Raw genomic sequence first — 22,967 nt, 5'->3', positions numbered from 1 at the left:
AATGCGAAGGTTGTGGGTTCGGTTCCCATCTGCAGCAAGTTGTTTTTTCATACATTTTAATTTCCATTAATTTATCGTTTCTTTTTTTCGTTTATCAAGCACAAGTAATTTCCCCTATGTTGTCCTTGGTGTCAGTGTTTGTTGGCTACTTATGATATGACTAATAAAAATCGGGCCCCTGGGTTAACCCCCTTTCTTCTCGTTGAATACATGACGAGGCTCTCGAATCCGGCAACATTGATGCCTTCAGGTAGCATATGTGGGTTTATTGACCAGCTGCCTTCACTTAAAAACATCACGTTCTCGTGAAGCCTGCGGCAAAATGACGTTCCACGTCCGCCGCCAGGGTCTGTGAGTGGTGGCGCTGGCTGACATACCCAGGGTTCTACTAGGACACATAAATACCCACGAAAGTGGATGGGAAAACAGCGCCGCGGTAGCTCAATTGGTACAGCATCGCACACGAAATGCGAAGGTTTTGGGTTCGGTTCCCATCTGTGGCAAGTTGTTTTTTCATCCACTTTAATTTCCATTAATTTATCGTTTCTTTATTTCGTTTATTGAGCACAAGTAATTTCCCCTTGGTGTCAGTGTTTGTTGGCTTCTTATGATATGCCTAATAAAAATCGGGCCCCTCTGATAACCCCCTTTCTTCACATTGACAGACGTGATAAGTTACACACTCGAAAAAGAACTCAACAATGATAGCAGTAACAGTCTGGAATGTCTAGAATGGCTAACGCGCCCAATCGCACATATACTGCCCTACTCGCCCGTATGTCATCGTGGTTGCAGTGGCGGTTGTCTTAGTGGGTGCTCCCCTAGTCGGTCAGATGTCCATCACCTATTAATAGGACTTCTACGTAGGCGTCCGCTGCCTCTTTTGCCCGCACTGCACCCGACCAGACTGGAACGCGGCAGCAGGAGAGGTGTCAGTTGATAGACCACATGGACCACTCAATCGGCGTTGTCGTGATCTGCCGAGAGTGGTATCACGAAGACGTTGATGAAACCACCACAATGACGTCACGACAGCAAGCACATACCTAGTGGCTGAAGCTCGGAGACAATTTGGCCGCTGGGTCTGCGTAAGACGTAAGATAGATAGATAGATAGATTCAACATGCTTGAAGCAGACAAACATTCATAATCACAATAATAGCTGAGAATATGCATTGCAGATTTTTTTTTCGTTCTAACAGGGTGTGCACATCTCCCTTGCATCCAAGCGTCAACGATGTACGTTATTACTTGTAGCCATGGGAATATCTTGGCTACTTTACTACATTTCAAGCACAAGGAGAGGCTTCGGCATCACAGCATGGCATTTCTCGTTATGCAAATGTCGGGCTCGTGGAATACAAGGTAATTTTGCATTGACGTTCTTTACACGTGTAGTTGATTCAATGAAAACGGATTACTAAGCCAGTGCGATAATTTTCATACTTACCGCTTTCAAAAAAATATAACGCTACACAAGTTTGATATAGTGTAACATATTGTTTGCAGTAATGTTACATGATCAATTTACAGATGGATATATCAGGCCACGTACAGGGCTCGAAGGCCTTCACTGCCTTCTGAGCCGATGATCGGTTGGGACGGTGCTCTAGTATTGTCTGTTCACTCAAAGGACGATCATCTAATTTCCTGAATGTGTTGGACAAAGATTGTCTTTGTGCTTGAAACTGAGGACAATGGCACAATAAGTGCTCAATGTTCTCCTCGCATCCGCAAACATCACACGTAGGACTATCAGCCATTCCAATTAGTGCTGAGTAGGCATTCCTGAAGGCAACTCCAAGCCATAAATGACACAGAAGAGACGCTTCACGTCGGTGCAGACCGGCTGGAGGTCTGAGCTGAAGTGACGGGTTTAGTCTGTACTGTCTTGTGCGCCTTGCATGCACGGTATTCCACTCTGCTAAGGAGATCGTGCGTGCTAGAATGCCAAGTTGTCTCGCGGCGTCGGTCCTTGAGAGGGGAATGGGGACGCAGCGGTCTTCTTGGTTTGACGTCCGAGCTGCCTTATCGGCGTCATCATTTCCAATGATGCCGCAATGACCTGATATCCACTGAAAATAGATATTATGGCCTTTTTCTCTTTAGTGATGGATGAGTTCCGCGATTTCGCACGTGAACTGATCGTGAGTTCCATCTGAGAGAAACGACTACACACATAGCAAGGCCAGCCTTGAATCGCAGAAGGCTGCCCATTTTCTCGGACTTTCAGAATTTATCACTTGAAGCGCGTCGCGGAGAGCTGCGAGCTCTGAAGCTGTAGACGTAGTGACATGGGAAGTCTTGAACCACTTGGTTGTTCTCATTGCTGGTATAACTAGAGCGCCGCCGGAACTGGTTGATGTAGTTGATCCATCAGTGTAGACGTGTGTGCAGTCGCTGTATTTCTCGTACAAGAGAAGTAGAGTTAGTTGCGTGTGCGCTGATGATGGCAAGTCTGACTTTTTGTGAAGTCCTGGGATTGTAAGATTCACTTGAGTACAGCGCATACAAAATGGAGGAATGGAAGGCCTTGCCGCACGTGTGTAACCTGACCTGAAAGAGGCATGGTGCGCGAAGACAGTCGCACTGAATGTCGTGTGGGGTCTGTCTACTGGGAGACTTGCTAGGTGGTGGGTAGGGGTCCGGGCGGAGTGTCTCATGTGCACACGCATTGTTTCAATACTAATGTGCGTCATAATAGTAGAATCTTGAGCGACTGCAATAACTTCTGTCGTTGACGCACTCCGCGGTAGACCAAGACATATATTGAGGGCATGGGCTTGGATGCTTTGCATTATATGCAGGTTAGTTCTGCAGGTGTTGGACATGACCGGTAGGCTGTACCGCAGGAATCCAATAAAGAGAACCCTGTACAGTTGCAGCATAGAGTACATTGGCAGTCCGCAGGACTTTCTTGCAGGGAACTTAAACATATAGCAAATACCTGTCAGGCGTTTTTTCACATAATTCACATGAGGGGTCCAGGCAAGATTTTTGTCAATAGCCACCCCCAGAAATCTGTGAATCGTGCTGTACGAGGTCAGTTGTCCGTCCACGGATATCACATATGGAGACAGTGATTTCCTGGTGAACGCCACCACTGCGCACTTTTCGTATGATATATGAAGTCCTTGTTCTCGAAGGTAGGATGATGTTAAAGTGGCTGATTTCTGAAGCCGCGCGCGAAGCTGTAGTCGCGTCATAGCCGACGTCCAAATGCAAATGTCGTCGGCATAGATGGAGAGCCTAACGGTGCCTGGCAAGATGTCGACGAGTCGAATGAGTGTTAGACTGAAAAGCGTTGGACTGAGTACTCTGCCCTGAGGCACCCCACGGTTACTGGGAGGTTGGGCCATCCTCGGTAAGTACGAAAAATGATCTCTTATGTAGATAGCTACTTATCCAGAAATAGAATTTTCCGCGAAGTCTTACTGCCTCTAACACGTTGAAAACTGCTTCGTGCGTTACGTTATCGTTAGCTCCTTTAACATCCAGAAACAGTACAGCAGATAATCTTTTGCAGGACCTCTGTTGCTCGACGTACGTCACCAAGTCGATAACGTTGTCTATGGAGAACGGTCACGCCTGAAACCGGCCACCGCATCTGGATGTACCTGGTAATGTTCGAGGTACCATTCTAGCCGTGCTAGAACCATCCTCTGCATTAGTTTTCCGATGCAACTGGCAAGCACAATTGGTCGGTATGATGCAATGTTTACAGGCGACTGGCCAGGCTTGAGCAGTGGAATTAGGTGACTGGTTTTCCATTTCTGGAGAACCGTACCTGTTGCCAGGAGCTGTTGAGCAAGAGCAGGAGCGCTTTCCGAGCCTCTTCGCCAAGATAACATACGGCACGGTAGGTTACACCGTCGGGTACTGGGGAAGATGAACGCTTGCACAAGGCCAGTGCAGCTTCGAGTTCATCCATGGAGAAAGGACTATCTATGCGGGGGTCGCGTGAAGTCGGTGCGTTGTGGAGCGTCGATTTTCCAGCGGAACTAGTTTCGCCAGCAATCCTCCTACAGAAAGCTTCCGCTACGTCGATCTAGCTGTATTGTTGGTGAAGGGCCAAAGACTTAAAAGGGTAGCGCTGCTGAGGGGTTCCACGGAGACCACGAACAGTTCTCCATATGTGAGACAAAGGTTCTCGTGGATCCAAATATTTGCAGAATAACTTCCATCTTTGCGATGCAAGTTTGTCCATGCGACGCTGAATTTTCTTTCGAGTTCTTCTGGCCAACCTCAAGTCATGTACCGACTTCGTGCGCCTGTATCTTCGCTCTGCAAGACGACCAATTGCACGAAGCTTCTCTAGCTCAATGTCGTATTTGGTGCGTGTATACGTTCTCAGAAGCGAATGTTTCGCAACCTCTAGGGCACCCTTTATGATGTCCTCTAGCCTAGAGGACAAGTCATCCCGACAGCCGTCTTCGACAATTGACTTGAACATTGGCCAGTCGATACATTGTGTGACGCCGGCTAACCTGGAGTCAGTCAGCCCTTCAACCCTAAGATAAGTGGGTAGGTGGTCACTTGCCCACGTTTCAATATCCGGAAACCACCTGACCTTTGTGTGAAGGAGCGCGAAACAAAGGTGAGGTCCAGGCAGCTACAGTAGGCAGTTCCACGCAGAAAGGTGGGGCTTCCATTATTTAACAAGCACAGTTCTTGTTCGGAGGCAAATGACACTAATCTTCTGCCTCGCGAGTTTATCTTAGAACTTCCCCAGAGATGGTGGTGGGCATTAAAATCTCCACTAATCACCAAAGGCTGCGGAGTCGCTGTCGTGATTCGCCGTAATCTCTCGCAGTCCAACCGACTTGAGGGCGATATGTAGGCTCCAATAATGTGAAAGTGAGCTTGCCTTTCTTCACTATCAGACATACGTATTGGTTTTCTTGGACAGGTGACACTGGATGATGCACATACGTAAGATCACGTCGCATGAATACAATGATCTTGCTGCATTCTCCATGGCTGGCGGACATGAAACACTCATACCCGGACAGTCTGATGTTGTCTGATAGGGGCTCGCAGATGACGATGACTGGCAACTTATGCGTGAACACGAACTGTCGAAAGTCCGACACGCGTGACTTCAGTCCTCTGGCGTTCCACTGAAATATCGACGCGTTCCGGACCTCGTCACGAAACGAAGGCTTCTGGAGAGCCATGATTGTAACCAAGAGCTGCAAGTACTGGACTCAAAGTGTCCAGCACCTCTAGCGCGCTTTGCGCCGACGAAGATTTCATGTTGGTGAGTATAACGCGAGTGGCATTCATGAGCGACCGCAGAATGTTGATGACCTCCAGGTCATCAGCCAGCGTCGCTTCAACAGTTAACGAAGCCGTTGAAGTCGGTGTGGTTTGAGGCAACTTATCAGGGAGTTGTGCCCTCGGTAGCTCAGGCTATTCTTCATGACGGGTGAGCCTCTCCGCTTTGTTTGCTTTCCTTGTATCTGTGATGGTGGCGCTGCGCGGTGATGCGGCAGTCCTTCTGACGGTAGCTGGCGTGTTCCTGTCTGCAGTTGCGGAATTTCGTGAACGTTTTCGGTGTCGATGCCGACGTCGCCGAACAGCGGCAGCAGCCTCTCGATGCGTTGAATTGTCCCACACCATTCGTTTTAGAATCGTGAATTCCTTCCGCACCCGCGGGAAATCCTTTGATGAGGCCTTGTGAGGACCACTACAGTTAGGGCACATTAGAACACGTGTGCTGCAGGCGTCTTCTGAATGGGACTCAGAGCACCGCGGGCACACGACGTTGTTCATGCAGACGCCCTTCACGTGGCCAATCTTGCAACACTGGAAACACTGGAGGGGCTTCGGAACGAATGGTCGTGCTGGATGGCGGACGTGTCCTACTTTGACGTGGGAAGGAAGGCTGTCTCCTTCAAACAAAATCTTCACACAGCGTGAGTTTTCCAGTCTGAAAATCATTGTAATGAAAGTGCCTTCTGTCGTTGGCTTTATCAGCGTTGGCAAGTCGTCATTAGGCATGGCAACGTCGACGTCATAAATGACGCCCGCAGTACCATCGCCGCCTGTAGGGATCATTGATCGCACCTCTACATTGTCGATATCAGTTATCTTACGTAGGACCTGTAGGGCGCTGCGACGTAAGACAACCTGCCAGGACATTTTTCCGCCAGTTTATTCGTACGTCTTTAATCTCATTTGGTGCGATACTCTCGTGTAACGAAGAGAGGACCTGCCTGTTGAGGAGCCGCAAATTGGTCGCCGGGTCCACGGGCATAAGGAGCACAGTGTGCGGCCAGCGCTGCGGTGCACTCTTCACGGTAGAAGCACTTGGCGACGAAGATGCGTGCAGTAGTCTTCTTTTCGCTGATCTACTCATCACGACCTGGAAGTTATCGTCCGATGAGTCGTAGCGTTCCGAACATATCTCAGTGGCCTCGCTGTCTGTATCGCTTGACGTATTTCCACGTTTCCTGGACGCTAGCCGACCTGACAGCTGCACATCAGGAAAGTCCTCGGCTATCTCTTCATCCGTTGCCGCAAGGAGGGAGCGGTAGCTCCCAGAAATGCAGGGAAACAAAGCGAAAAAGCGGAGACAAAAGTACAAGCGTTCTAACAAAAAATCACTTCGTCTTCCTTCAACCCTCTTTCTTCAAAATTCTTAATTAATCGACGTGCATTATTCTCGCATGCATGGTATGGGAATAAATTTAGCCAGGTGCTTTTGCGAGTGGTCATAATAGCAGTTGATTTGCAAAAGAGTGAAGTGCGAAGAGACTAACGCACACAGGAAACCATTCCAGACGTTTTAGTATTCCTATGAGTGCTGTGCATGACCAATAATAATTTCCTTCGCGCACCTCGCTCTCCTCTTCGCCAGTAGAAGTTGTTCAAACAGTTCGCTCTACCCTTGGATTTTGACAATATTGATGGCATGTTGATGATGATGATGCTATTCCCCTTAGTATTGCGTGTCCTGACAGGAAATGTAAAAAAAAAACAAGTCACAGCAGCTCCGTGAACAGCACACACCGTCCATTGCAGCGCGCCTCATGGTGAAAACCTTTCCGGAGCATGAGTTTTGAAGCTTCAGAACGCTCCTCCTTAACAATGGCAGCTGGCTTGCCGGGAGGCTTCTTCAGTACTGATTCCTCGCTTTTTTATTGCGTTATAGCAGTGAGAATGCGATATTTAAAAAATCGCCAATGATTACGATACTCCCTAATACGAAATTTGATCGTAGCTTTATGGGCGTTTTCATTTCGCTATATTTTGGCTGGTGCGGATATTCTGTATCGCGCGGCACATTGCAAACGGAGCGAAATGTAGCGCGACTACCTCGTTAAACGGTATATCGCAAAACGCAGTGCCTGGGTGTCGCGTGGGCGCGATTCACAGCAGCCACCGCAAACAGACCTCTGCTAATGCCGCGTTTTATTTTCATATAGAGTGTGCGCCAACGCTCATGCACCAGGATTTAAAGATATGCAAATGTTACGTAGCTGGACAGAACCAAGGCAATGCTGTTTGCCGTCGCTTGAAGAGAAGAAATTAGGAATTGGCAAGAATCAGATGTATGCGTTAAGAGACAAAGCCGGCAATATCATTACTAATATGGATGAGATAGTTCAAGTGGCTGAGGAGTTCTATAGAGATTTATACAGTACCAGTGGCACCCACGACGATAATGGAAGAGAGAATAGTCTAGAGGAATTCGAAATCCCACAAATAACGCCGGAAGAAGTAAAGAAAGCATTGGGAGCGATGCAAAGGGGGAAGGCAGCCGGAGAGGATCAGGCAACCGCAGATTTCTTGAAGGATGGTGGGCAGATTGTTGTACAAAAATTGGCCACCCTGTATACGCAATGCCTCATGACTTCGAGCGTGCCGGAATCTTGGAAGAACGGTAACATAATCCTAATCCATAAGAAAGGGGACGCCAAAGACTTGAAAAATTATAGACCGATCAGCGTACTGTCCGTTGCCTACAAACTATTTACTAAGGTAATTGCAAATAGAATCAGGAGCACCTTAGACTTCTGTCAAGCAAAGGACCAGGCAGGCTTCCGTAAAGGCTACTCAAAAATAGACCATATTCACTATCAATCAGGTGATAGAAAAATGTGCGGAATATAACCAATCCTTATATATAGCTTTCATTGATTACGAGAAAGCGTTTGATTCTGTCTAAACCTCAGCAGTCATGGAGGCATTACGGAATCAGGGTGTAGACGAGCCGTATGTAAAAATACTGAAAGATATCTATAGCGGCTCCACAGCCGCTATAGCCAAAGCCGCACAGACACCGTAGACCTCCATAAAGAAAGCAACAAAATCCCAATGAAGAAAGGCGTCAGGCAGCGAGATACGATCTCTCCAATGCTATTCACTGCGTGTTTACAGGAGGTATTCAGAGACCTGGATTGGCAAGAATTGGGGATAAATGTTAATGGAGAATACCTTAGTAACTTGCGATTCGCTGATGATATTGCCTTGCTTAGTAACTCAGGGGACCAACAGAAATGCATGCTCACTGACCTGGAGGGGCAAAGCCGAAGGGCGTCTAAAAATTAATCTACAGAAAACTAAAGTAATGTTTAACAGTCTCGGAAGAGAACTGCAGTTTACGATAGGTAGTGAGGCTTTGGAAGTGGTAAGGGAATACATCTACTTAGGACAGGCAGTGACTGCGGATCCGGATCATGAGACGGAAATAATCGGAAGAATAAGAATGGGCTGGGGTGCGTTTGGCAGGCATTCTCACATCATGAACAGCAGGTTGTCATTATCCCTTAAGAAAAAAGTTTATAACAGCTGTGTCTTACCAGTACTCACGTACGGGGCAGAGACCTGGAGGCTTACGAAAAGGGTTCTACTTAAATTGAGAACGACGCAACGAGCTATGCAAAGAAGAATGATAGGTGTAACGTTAAGAGATAAGAAAAGAGCAAATTTGGTAAGGGAACAAACGCGAGTTAATGATATCTTAGTTGAAATCAAGAAAAAGTATTGGGCATGGGCAGGGCATGTAATGAGGAGGGAAGATAACCGATGGTCATTAAGGGTTACGGACTGCGTTCCAAGAAAAGGGCAGCGTAAGAAGGGGCGGCACAAAGTTAGGTGGACGGATGAGATTAAGAAGTTTGCAGGGATAACATGGCCACAATTAGCACGTGGTCGGGGTAGTTGGAGAAGTATGGAAGAGGCATTTGCCCTGCAATGGGCGTAGCTAGGCTGATGATGATGACGACAGATGAACAAATATCAGGATATCCGAATGTCCGGCTATCCGATATAGGGACACTATTAACCGAATAACCAACCGGATAATCGATCAGTCCGGTTATCCGGTTTTCAGATTCGAATAACCGGCGAATCGAATAACCGGATAAACCGTTTTTCCATCGAACCGATTTGACGATGTTTCACTGTGTACCACAAGCTGTAGTGGGACACGAGGTTACAGAGGGTAGAAAAAGACGACGTTCGCCAGGCGATAGCGGAGCCCCTGCTGGCGTTCATGGCCATCAGTTAGGTCGTCCCTCAATAAACCCTGCCTTCACAGAGAGCAGCCCGTAACAATGTATTGTTTTGGGCTTGCAACATGAACATTTTGCGGTAATAAAATTTTTTTGGAATAATAATAAACTGCACATTGTTATCAACAAAGTGACGCAATTGATGTTTTATTACTTAACATACATCTGCAGTCTCCACATTATCGCCCACCAGCACCCCCCTTTCTGTACAACCTCATTGAATGCAGAATTAACTCACTGACTGTAAAACTTACAAGAATATGTATTTGTAGACAACACCAAATACTATTACAAAATTTGCTTTGAACTAAGTTTCTGAGTGAGAAGTGCTTGTTCCTTTTAAAGGAGACATCTTGGACCAAACGGCGTGCTGCTTGCACTGGTAATTATAAATTGTAAAGCCTTGCTGTTGAGCAAAAAGAAGAGACGCCAAGTTTGTCAAAGCGGCGAACTCACCCAACACGCCGTAAATAGAGCTAAGATGGAGGGAAGATGTAGGGCGTCCGAACAGGCAAGCGTCACTAGAGCAAGGAAAAGGGGGAAGGGAAAGAGGTAGCGGGAATTACGGGCACTAATGTGGATGCATAGCAGGAATACAGAAGTATTTGAAATTAACAGAGGGGAACGTACATTAGCAATAGGGACGATGTGGCGTCCAGACAGTGCTCCATCTTCTCACAAATTAAAATCATTTTAAGTAAGCCGTATTGCTATTGAAATAGTAATAAAAGACTTTAATAAAATATCCGACATTGTCACGGCCAATATCGGAGCAATATAATCCACCGTCAGTCTTTCCTGTTGTCTGATCCCTGAAATCATCAAAAAGTCATTCATCGAGCTGCAGAGCTCTCTGTAAAAACGGCCCGCCATAGCCACAACAACACAGAGCAACGCATAAAGCATCGCACTGTGCTTGCTTCTATTGTCATTATTCTCATAATATTAGAAATGTAGTGGGAAAATGTGTCTTTCATTCCACAAACTCTAAAATCATTCTTTATAGGACAGAGGACAACGTGACCGTCAGACATCGCATCGTTACTCCAAGAGCAGCTAACAACTACGAAATAATATGTAGTAGATGAAAACATAATTTTTTACTAAATATTTTTCAGACATTTATTTCATGCTGTACCCATAAGCTATCCCTGCAGAGAAGTTTTAATTTTAAAAAATTTGAACCACTGCTGAACTTTACATTTATCTCTTTTACAGGGCTGGACGACAAGTCTCAAGTGCGCCTTGAAAACGCGACCGACGCCCGGTCCTACACTCTAACAGCCGTAGAATCAACGCAAGATGAAATGATTGACACTTCGTTAGAAGATGCGCTGCCGGTGGCCTTCGAGAGAGCACTTAACGAGCTTCGCGTCGTCCCGCCGTCCAATGTCGACGTGGTGCTGGTCATCGCGTACTACCGGTCCGGGTCTTCGCTTGTTGGCGAGCTCCTGTCGTCGGGACCCAGGACGTTCTTCCACTTCGAGCCACTGCACATCTTCACCATAGCGGACAGAATTCGTCGAGGCCGGGAGCGGCACGCGTTCCAACTGGTCGACGAGCTCGTCCGGTGCCGCATGCAGAACGTACCGCTCTACACCGCCTGGCTGGAGCGAACGGAGTCCTACGTGCACAACACGTTCTTAGTCAACGTTTGTGGAACCGGAGAGTCGTGCACGTCTCCGAGCCACCTAGCGGCGCTATGTTCCCGAGCTGAAACGGCAGTTTTCAAGTTCACCAGGCTCCACATGGCTCAGGTAAACTGGGAGCGCAGCTTAATGTATGGCGATATCAGGGACAGCAACAGAGGATCAAGGGTTAAACCTCAGCCAATTTTCATGTTCTCATCATTCACCCGAGATCCTATGTCTGCATCTTGATATTTTGGCAGTGGTTGGACGACCCACCGTGGAGGCTTACGCTGCTTGTGCACTGAAGGTCAGCCGCACCGTGTGCATCTGAACCCCTTCGTATATTTCCAAGGCTAAGACTTAATCCAATTTACTAAATAAATTCAGGAGATTGACGGGCTAATACGACGATATGATTATGAGGCGCGCCGTATAGTGGGGTACTACGGATTAATTTTGACGACGTTGGCTTTCTTTACCGCGCGCCCAGCGCCCGACACACGGGCGTTTTTTGCACATCTCCTCTATCAAAACACGACCGGCGCGACCGGGATTTGATCCGGCGATCTCGTGCTTAGCAGCGCAACACCATGTGCACTAAGCCACCACGGCGGGTTCACTTGTCAATTAATAGGAAATCATTCAGTTATCATATAGTTTTTGCGTTAGCATTCATGTATTTATTCACAGTCCTATTTATCGATTGATTGTTAACTATGATTTTCGGCAGCTATTTTAACTTCATAAAAACAATCTTGCATTCGATTGCCCAAAGACCAGCTTACCCCGAACAAAGCCCACCAGCAGCAAATAAAAGAAAAATTAAAACATGGCGGAGGCTTAACTCTTGTAAACCTAGTTATCACGAGTGAAAGGTCCGTTTGGCTTGGTTTCACAAAGAATGTGCACACTGTGTATCATTAAAGCTAGGCCACAATATAACACACGTTACACACGCTGCAACGCGGGTTGTCCGTGAAGTCGCGGGGAAACCTGGCCGTCTCAGTCTACCTTGTCACCTGCCGAAGGGAGTGGTTCGTCAATAGTTCGCTGTGCGTACCGTTGCTTGTACCCACGGTAGTTGTTCGTGTTGCTGAATGATGGCGGTGGTTGCAGCAGCTTCCATCTTGGCACGCTTCCGGGTTCGGTAAGCTTCTCTATAACGTGCTAATCGGGCCACCTTTTGCTCCAGCGTTTCAGCTGGCGACCACAGACAAAGACACTCAACAGGAGCGGACACTCCCACACAGCTCAGCGGCAGAATTGACTGTAGAACACCAAGCGGATGGGATGGGTTTTGGGTGCACGGATATTGAGCGCTAGCTGGCATGCCCTACGTGGACTTCACTACTCGGCGCCTTTGTTTTTTTTATTTGCTTCTGCAGTTCAAACACTTCCGACCTTAGGGCGGAACCATTTATTTGTTAAAAATGACTGCTAATTGGAATGCATCATGTAACCGCACAAAAACAAGGGACAAAGAAGGAACACACAAGACAGGCGCGGAACCAAGACTTTTCAGGTTACACCTATCACACAAACCCAACGCTTGCTTTTTTAGCTTAGCGGCAGTGCACGTCTTCATGGAAAAATTTTTTGCGACAGCTTCCCTCGCTTTCTGACGAAATAACGAATTTGGTAGAACCGTAAAGCTACCTTCTTTATCAGAAATCATTAAAGCCAGATCATTCTGCTTGAGGTACTCGACAGTTCGCTTAACATCCCGATGCTGGATCTGCTTGGACCGCTTCACTGCTAGTGAGTTTACCCCTTCTGAAATACATAGGCCTTTTTCATCATCGGGCGCGCGTCTTGCAATGCTCTTGACAATAGATAGGAGTTCGACCGGGGACTCTTTTTGGGTTGAATACAGAACTTAGGTTCTTTAGATAAGACCGAATCAACACTTTTTGGCACATCGCAGTGTCCAATATATGAAACCTTTCCTGGAGACACATTTACCTTTTTTCGAAACTTTGCCCAATCGAGGAGCGCTGGAAGGCACAGGGACCACAGCGGTTCGGTAAAATGGTTACCTTCGCGAGAGTAACTTCTGCACAAGGCTTCAATGTTCTGGATTCCCTCCACTTGGGACGCGGCCAGCGCCCGCAGGCATCCTTGAATATGTCGCACTTGCCTCCATAGTTCAGACCTGAGTATCTTCATCATCCTGGTGGAATGCCTTTTCGAGGGAGTGCACGGGTAGAAGAGGAGAACAATGTCCGGAAGGATGAGCCGATGGTTCAGGGCGAAGGCACACACACGCGCACGACAACCGATGATGGCCGCTAAACTAACAAGGGTAGCACTCGAATTCACACATAGAAAGGCAGGATAGGTGTAACCTGAAAATTCTTGGTTCCGCTCCTGTCTTGTGTGTTCCTTCTTTGTCCCTTATTTTTGTGCGGTTACATGATGCATTCCAATAACGACCACCAACTAGCCCGCTTATCCCTGTTAAATACGTTACTTTCTAGTTCAATGGGCCCTGTTCTTCCTGCCTTCCTATGTGTGAATTCGAGTGCTACCCTTGTTAGTTTAGCGGCCATCATCGGTTGTCGTGCGCGTGTGTGTGCCTTCGCCCTGAACCATCGGCTCATCCTTCCGGAAATTGTTCTCCTCTTCTACCCGTGCACTCCCTCGAAAAGGCATTCCACCAGGATGATGAAGATACTCAGGTCTGAACTATGGAGGCAAGTGCGACATATTCAAGGATGCCTGCGGGCGCTGGCAGCGTCCCAAGTGGAGGGAATCCAGAACATTGAAGCCTTGTGCAGAAGTTACTCTCGCGAAGGTAACCATTTTACCGAACCGCTGTGGTCCCTGTGCCTTCCAGCGCTCCTCGATTGGGCAAAGTTCCGAAAAAAGGTAAATGTGTCTCCAGGAAAGGTTTCATATATTGGACACTGCGATGTGCCAAAAAGTGTTGATTCGGTCTTATCTAAAGAACCTAAGTTCTGTATTCAACCCAAAAAGAGTCCCCGGTCGAACTCCTATCTATTGTCAAGAGCATTGCAAGACGCGCGCCCGATGATGAAAAAGTCCTATGTATTTCAGAAGGGGTAAACTCTCTAGCAGTGAATCGGTCCAAGCAGAACCAGCATCGGGATGTTAAGCGAACTGTCGAGTACCTCAAGCAGAATGATCTGGCTTTAATGATTTCTGATAAAGAAGGTAGCTTTACGGTTCTACCATATTCGTTATTTCGTCAGAAAGCGAGGGAAGCTGTCGCAAAAAATTTTTCCATGAAGACGTGCACTGCCGCTAAGCTAAAGAAGCAAGCGTTGGGTTTGTGTGATAGGTGTAACCTGAAAAGTCTTGGTTCCGCGCGAGGAGAAGACGACGAAGTCGAAGATTGCGGACGTGCTTCGCATGGGCTCCCGCTTTGAGACCGTTTTTCGGTGGAACTCCCTGTGCTGTGGACTTGCTTTTTGTGGGGTTGTCCACAGGAAGTTGCCCTCTCCCTGCGGACACCAAATTTCGGCAAGTTTGCCCCCTTTTTAGGGGTTTTTCCACGCTTTTCGTGCTCAACCACCGCGCGGCAAAGTTAGGCCTCATCATTAGGCCGAGCCGCCGCCGACGGCACCGGGCTCCGGGACGGTGACTTGTGGTTGTGGGCCTCTGTGAGGCTGAAGACAATGGAGTACTCCGTTGAGGGAGAGACTATAACGCCCGAAGAGTTCGAGGTGGGAGAATGGGCCTGGGTTTTGCGGGCTCGAGATAGATTCAAGAAATCTGTATACGGGAACAATCCCGAGAGTAGGCCTAGCGAGAAGCAGGCGGGCAGCGACGGGCGCCAGACGCACGGAGCAGAACAAGTCAAGCGCGGAAAAGCGCCGGTGTGGAAGAAACGGGGACCGTTTCTGAAGATGCCAGCCAAGGACTTCAAGGTTGTGTGCCGACCCAAGAATTGGGACTTGAGTATGGTGACGTCGAGGGAACTCGGATATGCCTTGAGAGCGGCAGCGGAGCTGACGAATGCGACTGCGGCGGAGGAAGACCTGGTGCGGGTCAACGAGACAAATAACACGATGACGGTGAGCACGCCGTGTATGCATCGCTGTGAGGCATATGCGAATGTAAAGACGCTCAAGCTGAGCGGTCATGACCTTGAGATTTCGGCGTACGTGGCGGCGCCGGAGAACTCTGTGCGCGGAGTCATTTACAACGCGTACAACGGATGCCCACTGGCAGAAGTTCGGGCGGGATTCTTGAAGAGGAATGACGGCATAGAAATTTTGGATGCCAGACCTTTGGGAAAGTCGAAGGCGATTCATATAACGTTCGGGGGGAAGCATGTTCCCTGGCAGGTTATTTACTGGAACTGTTTGTACGCGGTGATTCCGTACAGAGAGTTAGTCGAGACCTGCTATAACTGCAGACGAGTGGGACATCGGGCGGACGTTTGTTATCGTCCGAAGACTAATCTGTGTCGCCGTTGCGGAAAGGATCATCCTGCGCCACCGGAAGGAGAGCCGCTGACCTGCACTCCGGACTGCATCGTGTGCCATGGGGCGCACAACACGGGGAGCCGGAACTGCAAGTTTCGTCTAGCCCGTAAGCAGCCGACGGGCCTGCAGCAGGCCAGTGAGGACAACGGCCAAACTGACAAGGAGGAGCGTCGCTCGAGGCCCAGGAAGCGGTCATCCAGCGGTGCGAGAGACGATAACAAGAGCAGGGACCGGTCCACTTCCTTCCCACCACTGCCCGGAACCGAGCGTGGCAAAGGAGAACAGGGTTCCAGTCATGGAAGAAGTCCCAGTGCCACGAGAAAAAAGGTGAGCTGGCCCTACGTGGCCTCCCAGAGTGAGACCGCTCGAGAGAAGGAGCTACAAAGGCAGGTGCAGCAGCAGGCTGAGACGATTAAAAAGATGGAAGTCAGGATAGCAGAGATGGAACGCGCGCTTAAAAGCGACAAAGGACAAAGGGTACAGACGCCGGTGGTCCAGGCCCCACTGAAAGCGGCACAGGCGACTGCTTCTCGCGAGAGCGAGAGCACAGCTATGGAGGTGGAGAATCGGGGGAAGCTTAAGAGGCCGCCATCGGCGGATGATGGAGCTAATGCAAAAAGAGTGGCAGAAACTTCAACGGCGGACACGCCGCAGCCAGTCGTTAAAGTCACTAGTCTTAGGGGGGAAATGTCTGCCCTTGCGGACAGAATAGGAAAACAGGAGGAAAGACAGGATAGGTTGGAAGCTCGGGTCGACAGGATCGAAGCCAGACTAGACAAGATTGAGGAGCGTCTTGACGCCTTCACCAATGATATGCGGGCTTTCCAAACACAGGTTATGGGCATGTTTCAACAGCTCAATGCTACGCTACAGGCTAGATTGCCTCCCGTAGTCGGCCAAGCGCCGATGTTAGTGAACCTAGTGCCTAATCATGGCCCCTCGCCAGCAAATTGAGGTTTGGCAGTGGAACTGCAGGGGCTTCCGTTGCAAGCGGGGGAACCTGCAATTGCACATACAAAATCTGGACAGTAAGCCTGACATTATAGCTTTGCAAGAGGCTAGTGGCTGGGTGAAATTACCGGGATTTAAGGCATTTACACCGCCAGAGATTGATCGGGGGGGTGTATCGAGCGTCTTCACGGCCGTGCTAGTCCATCGCAACGCCACGGCGATTCAGCATACCATAGATAGCAGCAGAGAGGACTACGTCCTGCTAGAGGTTCTGCCCAAAAGAAAGGACGATAAGAGTCTCTTTGTACTTAATGTATATTCTTCTCCTAAAGATAAAGGGCTGGGCTTGCCAGACCTATTGATAAAGACGCAACGGCTAGCGGCTAGGGCTCAACTCATCGTGGTTGGAGATTTTAACGCGCCTCATCCGGAGTGGGGCTACATCCGAGCCACTCCAAAGGGAAATAGGCTTTGGCGGGTAGCTCAGGACCTACAATGGACAACTTTGAATAACCCGCTCGATCATACGAGGATAGGCAACAGCGTTAGCACAGACACATCTCCGGACCTCACATTTGTTAAAGGTATTAGGGATGCAAAGTGGGTAAACACGGGACAGCCACTGGGCAGTGATCATTATATCCTTTCCACGGTATTTCGTACTGCTAAGCACAAAGACAGGGTAAAAGGAACTAGAGTGACGGATTGGGACAGATTTCGGAAAGTCAGGAAAGACACAGTGAGCGGGGAAATCGTGGACTTGGGAGCCTGGGTTGAGGCGCTCAAGCAGGACGTGAAGGGTACCACAGAAGAGGTTCCGACGGTGGAGGAAGGTTTTACGGCGGACTCTAGACTGTTACACATGTGGGAAGCGCATGCGAGTCTCCTTCGGAGGTGGAAGAAACAAAAGCATAATGGGGTCCTCCGTAGGAAGGTGGCCAAGCTAGAACGAGAAATCGAAACCTACACGTTGGACTTGCAGTGCAAACAATGGGGGCAGATTTGTGACAGGATGAATGGGCAATTCGGATGCAAAAAAACATGGCAGTTGTTGAGGCACCTTTTAGATCCGGCGGCAACCAAATCGGCGCAGAAGGGTCAAATGGCTAGGTTAGTTCATCAGTATCAAGGCACGACTGGGGAGTTCATTCAAGAACTCCGAAGTCGTTACATAAACGGCGAGGCGGGCGGTTTCTTGCCGGATTACTCGGGAGAGGAAAACCTCGAATTAGATGCGGACTTTACGGTGGCGGAGGCGGAGTTTGCAATGGGGCAGCTTCGTACTACGTCGGCAGCGGGTCCGGACGGGGTCACCAATAAAATGCTGAGGAACCTGGATTTCAAGTCAGTGGGGGCGCTCACGGACTTGATGAACAAATATTGGGCGGCCGGGGAGATCCCCGCAGAGTGGAAGCATGCTAGGATTACATTTATTCCTAAACCAGGGAAGAAGATCTGTATTGAGAATCTTCGACCCATCTCGCTGACGTCCTGCTTGGCCAAATTGATGGAGCATGTGGTCCTCAACAGGCTTCAGGGTTATGTGGAGGACAAGGAGTTGATACCTAAAACGATGATTGGCTTTAGGGCTAATTTATCAACGCAGGACGTCATGATACAGCTCAAAAAGGACGTGGTTGATCCTGGGTACGGCACGGGCACCAAGGCTATCTTGGGGCTCGACCTTACAAAGGCCTTTGACAATGTCACCCATGAGGCAATATTAAGGAACCTATCGGACATAGGACCGGGGGGTAGAACCTTCCGATACATCAGATCATTTCTGGAGGATAGGACTGCGGAGATTGTAGTCGGAGAATTTAAATCGGATCCTTTCCCGTTGGGGGGCAGGGGGACACCACAAGGGTCGGTTTTATCGCCGTTCTTGTTTAATCTCGCCTTGATCAAGATACCGCCCAGGCTGGCAATGATATCGGGACTTAAACATACATTTTATGCGGATGACATTACTCTGTGGGTAACAAGGGGAAGCGACGCACAATTGGAGGAAACTTTACAACAGGCAGTGGATATTGTGGAGGAGCTAGCGGGGGAGGCAGGACTCTCGTGTTCTCAGCCCAAGTCCGAGCTTTTTGTGCTTAGGCATAAACCAAGAGGGATACATGCGAGGCACTATGTGCCGCCACCACCGCTGAAGGTGAAAGTGGGGGGTGCACCGGTCGCTGAGGTCCAAACGATCAGGATCCTGGGGCTGTATCTGCAGACTAACAGGAAGAATAGGGAGGCCTTGGAAAGGCTCAAAAATACTGTCAATGCTACCGTGAGACTTATCAGGAGAGTCGCCAATCGTAAACAAGGCGTCAAGGAAAAGGACTTGTGTAAGCTGGTACAGGCGTTTGTGCTCAGTAGAATAGTGTATGCGACGCCTTATATGAAGATGGACGCGACGGAGAAAGGCAAGGTGGAGGCTATGATTAGACAGGCGTATAAGGCGGCCCTTGGGTTGCCTAACAATACTTCTACCGAAAGGCTGCTGGGATTAGGGGTGCACAACACCTTGGAAGAACTGCGGGAGGCACACTTGGCGATGCAACTCAGTAGACTTTCCAAAACGAAAGTAGGGAGGGATATATTGGAAGGGATCGGCATTGGAGTTGATCCTCCAGCTGGGGACATGAAAATTCAGGTGAAGCGAGAAATGCACAAGGGCTTGTACATAAAACCTTTACCTAAAAATATGCATCCGATACATCACGAGAACCGTAGGAGGGCAAGAGCCAGAGCTTTACATGCTAAGTACGGGAAGTACAACGGGGCAGTCTACGTAGATGTCGCCGAGTATGAGAACAAGGACGCATTTGCAGTTGCGGTGGTGGACGGCCGGGGACGCTTACTCACCTCTGGATCAGTCAAAACCCGCTCCTCAGAAACTGCAGAGGAGGCGGCGATAGCGCTAGCTATAGGTAATACTGAAGCTGACCTGATTTTCAGCGACTCTAAAACAGCCATCCGAAATTTGGCGAGGGGCAGAATCTCTGCCACAGCGGCAGGATTACTAAATCGGGCCACGGGGCGAGGGACTACGGAGGTAGAAATTGTCTGGGTACCGGCCCACTCTGGGAACCCTGGGAACGAGGCGGCTCACATGAATGCTCGAGGTTTCGTCAGCCGAGCAGGTGAGCCGGACGTTCCAGGGAGGTCCACGAGAGATGGGCTGGTGTCCTTTCACGACATCACTAACCATTACAAACTTGAGCGGAGAATTTACCCTCCACCGGACAAGCTATTGGTGAAGGCGCAGGAAAGCGTCTGGCGAAGATTGCAGACGAGATCTTTCTATAGCCCATACGTGTTAAACAAAATTTACCCGGACGTTCAGCCGGAATGCAAATGGTGCCAGGAACTGGCCACCTATGACCACATATTATGGAGCTATAGCATAGCGCCGCCACCGGCGGATATTATGCGTGATCCTTCTCTCGAGCAGTGGGAGGCCGTGTTGGCCAGCTCAGACCCGGTCGTCCAGACCAGGGCCGTGGAGTGGGCCACCCAGGTCGCCGTCAGCCATGAGCTGATGGCCATCTAGCACGGAATCGTCCGCACATGCGTTCTGACGAAAATAAAGTTTTTCCATCCATCCATCCATTGGTTCCGCGCCTCTCTTGTGTGTTCCTTCTTTGTCCCTTGTTTTTGTGCGGTTACATGATGCATTCCAATAACGACCACCAACTAGCCCGCACATCCCTGTTAAATATGACTGCTAAGGCGGCAGAAAGTTAGAAGGGCGGATGAGATCAAGAAGTTTGCAGGGACAACATGGCCGCAATTAGTACATGACCGGGGTTGTTGGAGAAGTATGGGAGAGGCCTTTGCCCTGCAGTGGGCGTAACCAGGCTGATGATGATGACGATCATGATGATGATGATGACTGCTAAGTATGTTTACAAGCCTCCATCGAATATGTGCCACCTGCGATTTGATAAAGTAAATACAAACCACCTTGTAAATGAAAAAATGTTTATTTCGCTCTACATAAATGCTCGTTCCGGGCTTTTTGTGCGTTCATCCAGCATTGTCGCACCAGGTAAGCAGCAGTAGTTGCCCTACGACGCTCCACCGGACGGCATCAACTGAAAAAATAAATAACAAGCTTGCGTCATTTCGGTATTTAGCCCTTATAGGAATACTGCGTCTAGAGGGCTAACATGCGTGAGTGGTGAATGGGTCGCGTTACAAACAAAAGCAATTCGCTTTTACATTGATGGCGTCGAAAATACCCGACTCATTCCAGGCCGCACTACATGTTATGAAGAAAACATCTAATTTCCAAGAATTCCCCCTTTCCTGGGCATATATTTCCTGCACTTTAAGAACACGAATGCATGGGCAGCAGCGCATTGCCAAAAGAATTTGGCCTCAGCCGAAGCAATAGTACGCTACGTACACAGAGGTGGCCACACCACAGGCTCTCAGCCAGACCATGCTAGACGCTCGCAGAATGCCTTCTACTCGAACTCTAGACAAATGTGTGGGTGAAAACCCTGTTTTCGGTTGTTCAGAAGACAGAATTTTCGAGTTCTTGGTTTTGAGCTCCTCGGAATTATCTTTCGCGCGTTCGGTCGGCGCAACCAACACACTCCAGTGTTATCACTCTTGGCAATCGCTCGTCGGACCTTCGACAAGTGTGAGTACCGAAAAAAGGTATATGTCGCGGGCCCATAGAAAGCATCACATACTTTTCTCAATGATATTCAGTGTACGCCAAAATAACTGTCACCATGGCCGGCTTGCTTTTTGCAAACTGCGTCACAAGCCAAAGGGCCGCTGGCATGCCTGTATCCAAAAAAGTGACGAATTACAATAATTTCTTTGTTTTGTTTTTTCTTGTGTTTGGGGGGGGGGGGAGGGGGGTTCAGAAAAAGCGTCCTGAACTTGTCCCGGTAAGATTCAGTACACGCGAAACTGCCTGTGGCAAACGGCTGAGCTACTTTTGCCTGAATGTGTCAACGCCGAGCGCGCCACTGTGCATGAAAGGTACTCCTAAAAGTAGCTAAATCAGTTACAAGAATCTCGTGGGCCAGAGAAAGCGCCAGAACTTGTCCCGGTAAGATTCAGTACACGCGATGCGGCGAGCGTGCCCAAGAACTTCCGAAACAAGTCATAATAATGTCAGGGCTCATACAAAGCGTCGCAAATATCTCCCAGTACGAGTCATTAACTCCAATCAACTATGCCGACACGTCCGAGCTGTTTTTCGCTAACTGCGTCAGAAGTCTCGGTTCCCTGCCGTAATAGCCAAAATTGCTTGGAATTCGTCGCAGACTGTCGGCAAGGCAGAAACAAGATTTCCCGCCTTGCCGTAGTCCAGTGGTGTCATGTCGAAGTGCAGAAGGAACGCAAGAATACGCCGTGATTCCAAGACACATGCCACATCCAAAGAGACGGTTTGCCGAACAGGCGAACTTCACATGCGCAACCCGCCTCGCTGGCTTCATTCAGTTGCCTGTCTGGAGCATGACGCACGCATCTGTAGCGCCTGGCGTGCCGTTAGCCTGTTGCGAGGTAATGCAATAAAACTAAGTCACAAAGCATCAGGTAATTTATACGCTAAACCTTTTGGTGTTAGTGGCAAAGAATAAAAAAAGAACGCTGTCCGTAAGTTCATTTCACATTATTTTTTTCCCTTGCTCGCATCAACTACTGGTGGAATTAACACTGTGCGCGACGCGTTTCCTGTTGCCAGTTTTCCCGAATGTCCCATCGAGAAGGAAATTCAACAAGAGGGGACACTCGGCAAAAACTGGCAACAGGAAACACGTCACGCCTAGTGTCAACTCCATCCGTTAGTTGACGCGAGCATCAGAAGAAAAGAATGTGAAATGAACTTACAGAAAACTTTCTATTTCTTTTATTCTTTCCCACTAAAACTAAAAAAGTTTTGCGTGTAAATGAACTTATACGTTGCGACTTCTTTTTCTTGCGTTGCCTGGCAACAAGCTAGCGGCACGCCAGACGCACGTGCATACTGTGCATACGTCATGCGCCAGACAAGCCACAAGAGCGAGCGAGGCGGGCTGCGCATGTGAAGATCGCATGCTCGGCGACCCGCCTCTTTTGGATGTAGCCCGTTTTTCGGGCTCCCGGCGTTCTCTCATACTTTCTCTTGCGTTCCGTCTACATTTCGACACGGCACCGCTACACAGCAAGGTGAGTAATTTTATTTGACAGTAGGCGACGCACTTCACGCACATTTAGGCTTACTGCAGAAACCTGAACACACACACACACACACACACTCTCACACACACACACACACACACACACACACACACACACACACACACACGCACGCACGCACACACGCACACACACGCGCGCACACGCACGCGCACACGCACACGCACACACACACACACACACACACACACACACACACACACACACACACACAC

General features: G+C 49.0%; 1 protein-coding gene across 1 annotated transcript in view; it reads left to right on the top strand.

Moving 5' to 3' along the window:
- Nucleotides 1-22,967, top strand: part of LOC142563865 (carbohydrate sulfotransferase 5-like) — an 85,224-nt gene that overhangs the window by 20,744 nt on the left and 41,513 nt on the right. The window contains exons 2-3 of the mRNA XM_075674540.1: nucleotides 1,203-1,365; nucleotides 10,740-11,278. Of these exons, the coding sequence (XP_075530655.1) occupies nucleotides 1,203-1,365; nucleotides 10,740-11,278 (702 nt within the window). The remainder of the gene's footprint in view (nucleotides 1-1,202; nucleotides 1,366-10,739; nucleotides 11,279-22,967) is intronic.

The sequence above is a fragment of the Dermacentor variabilis genome, chromosome 11 (assembly GCF_050947875.1).
Source record: "Dermacentor variabilis isolate Ectoservices chromosome 11, ASM5094787v1, whole genome shotgun sequence".
Classification (NCBI taxonomy): Eukaryota; Metazoa; Arthropoda; class Arachnida; order Ixodida; family Ixodidae; genus Dermacentor; species Dermacentor variabilis.
This window is presented reverse-complemented; position numbering and strand designations above follow the sequence as displayed.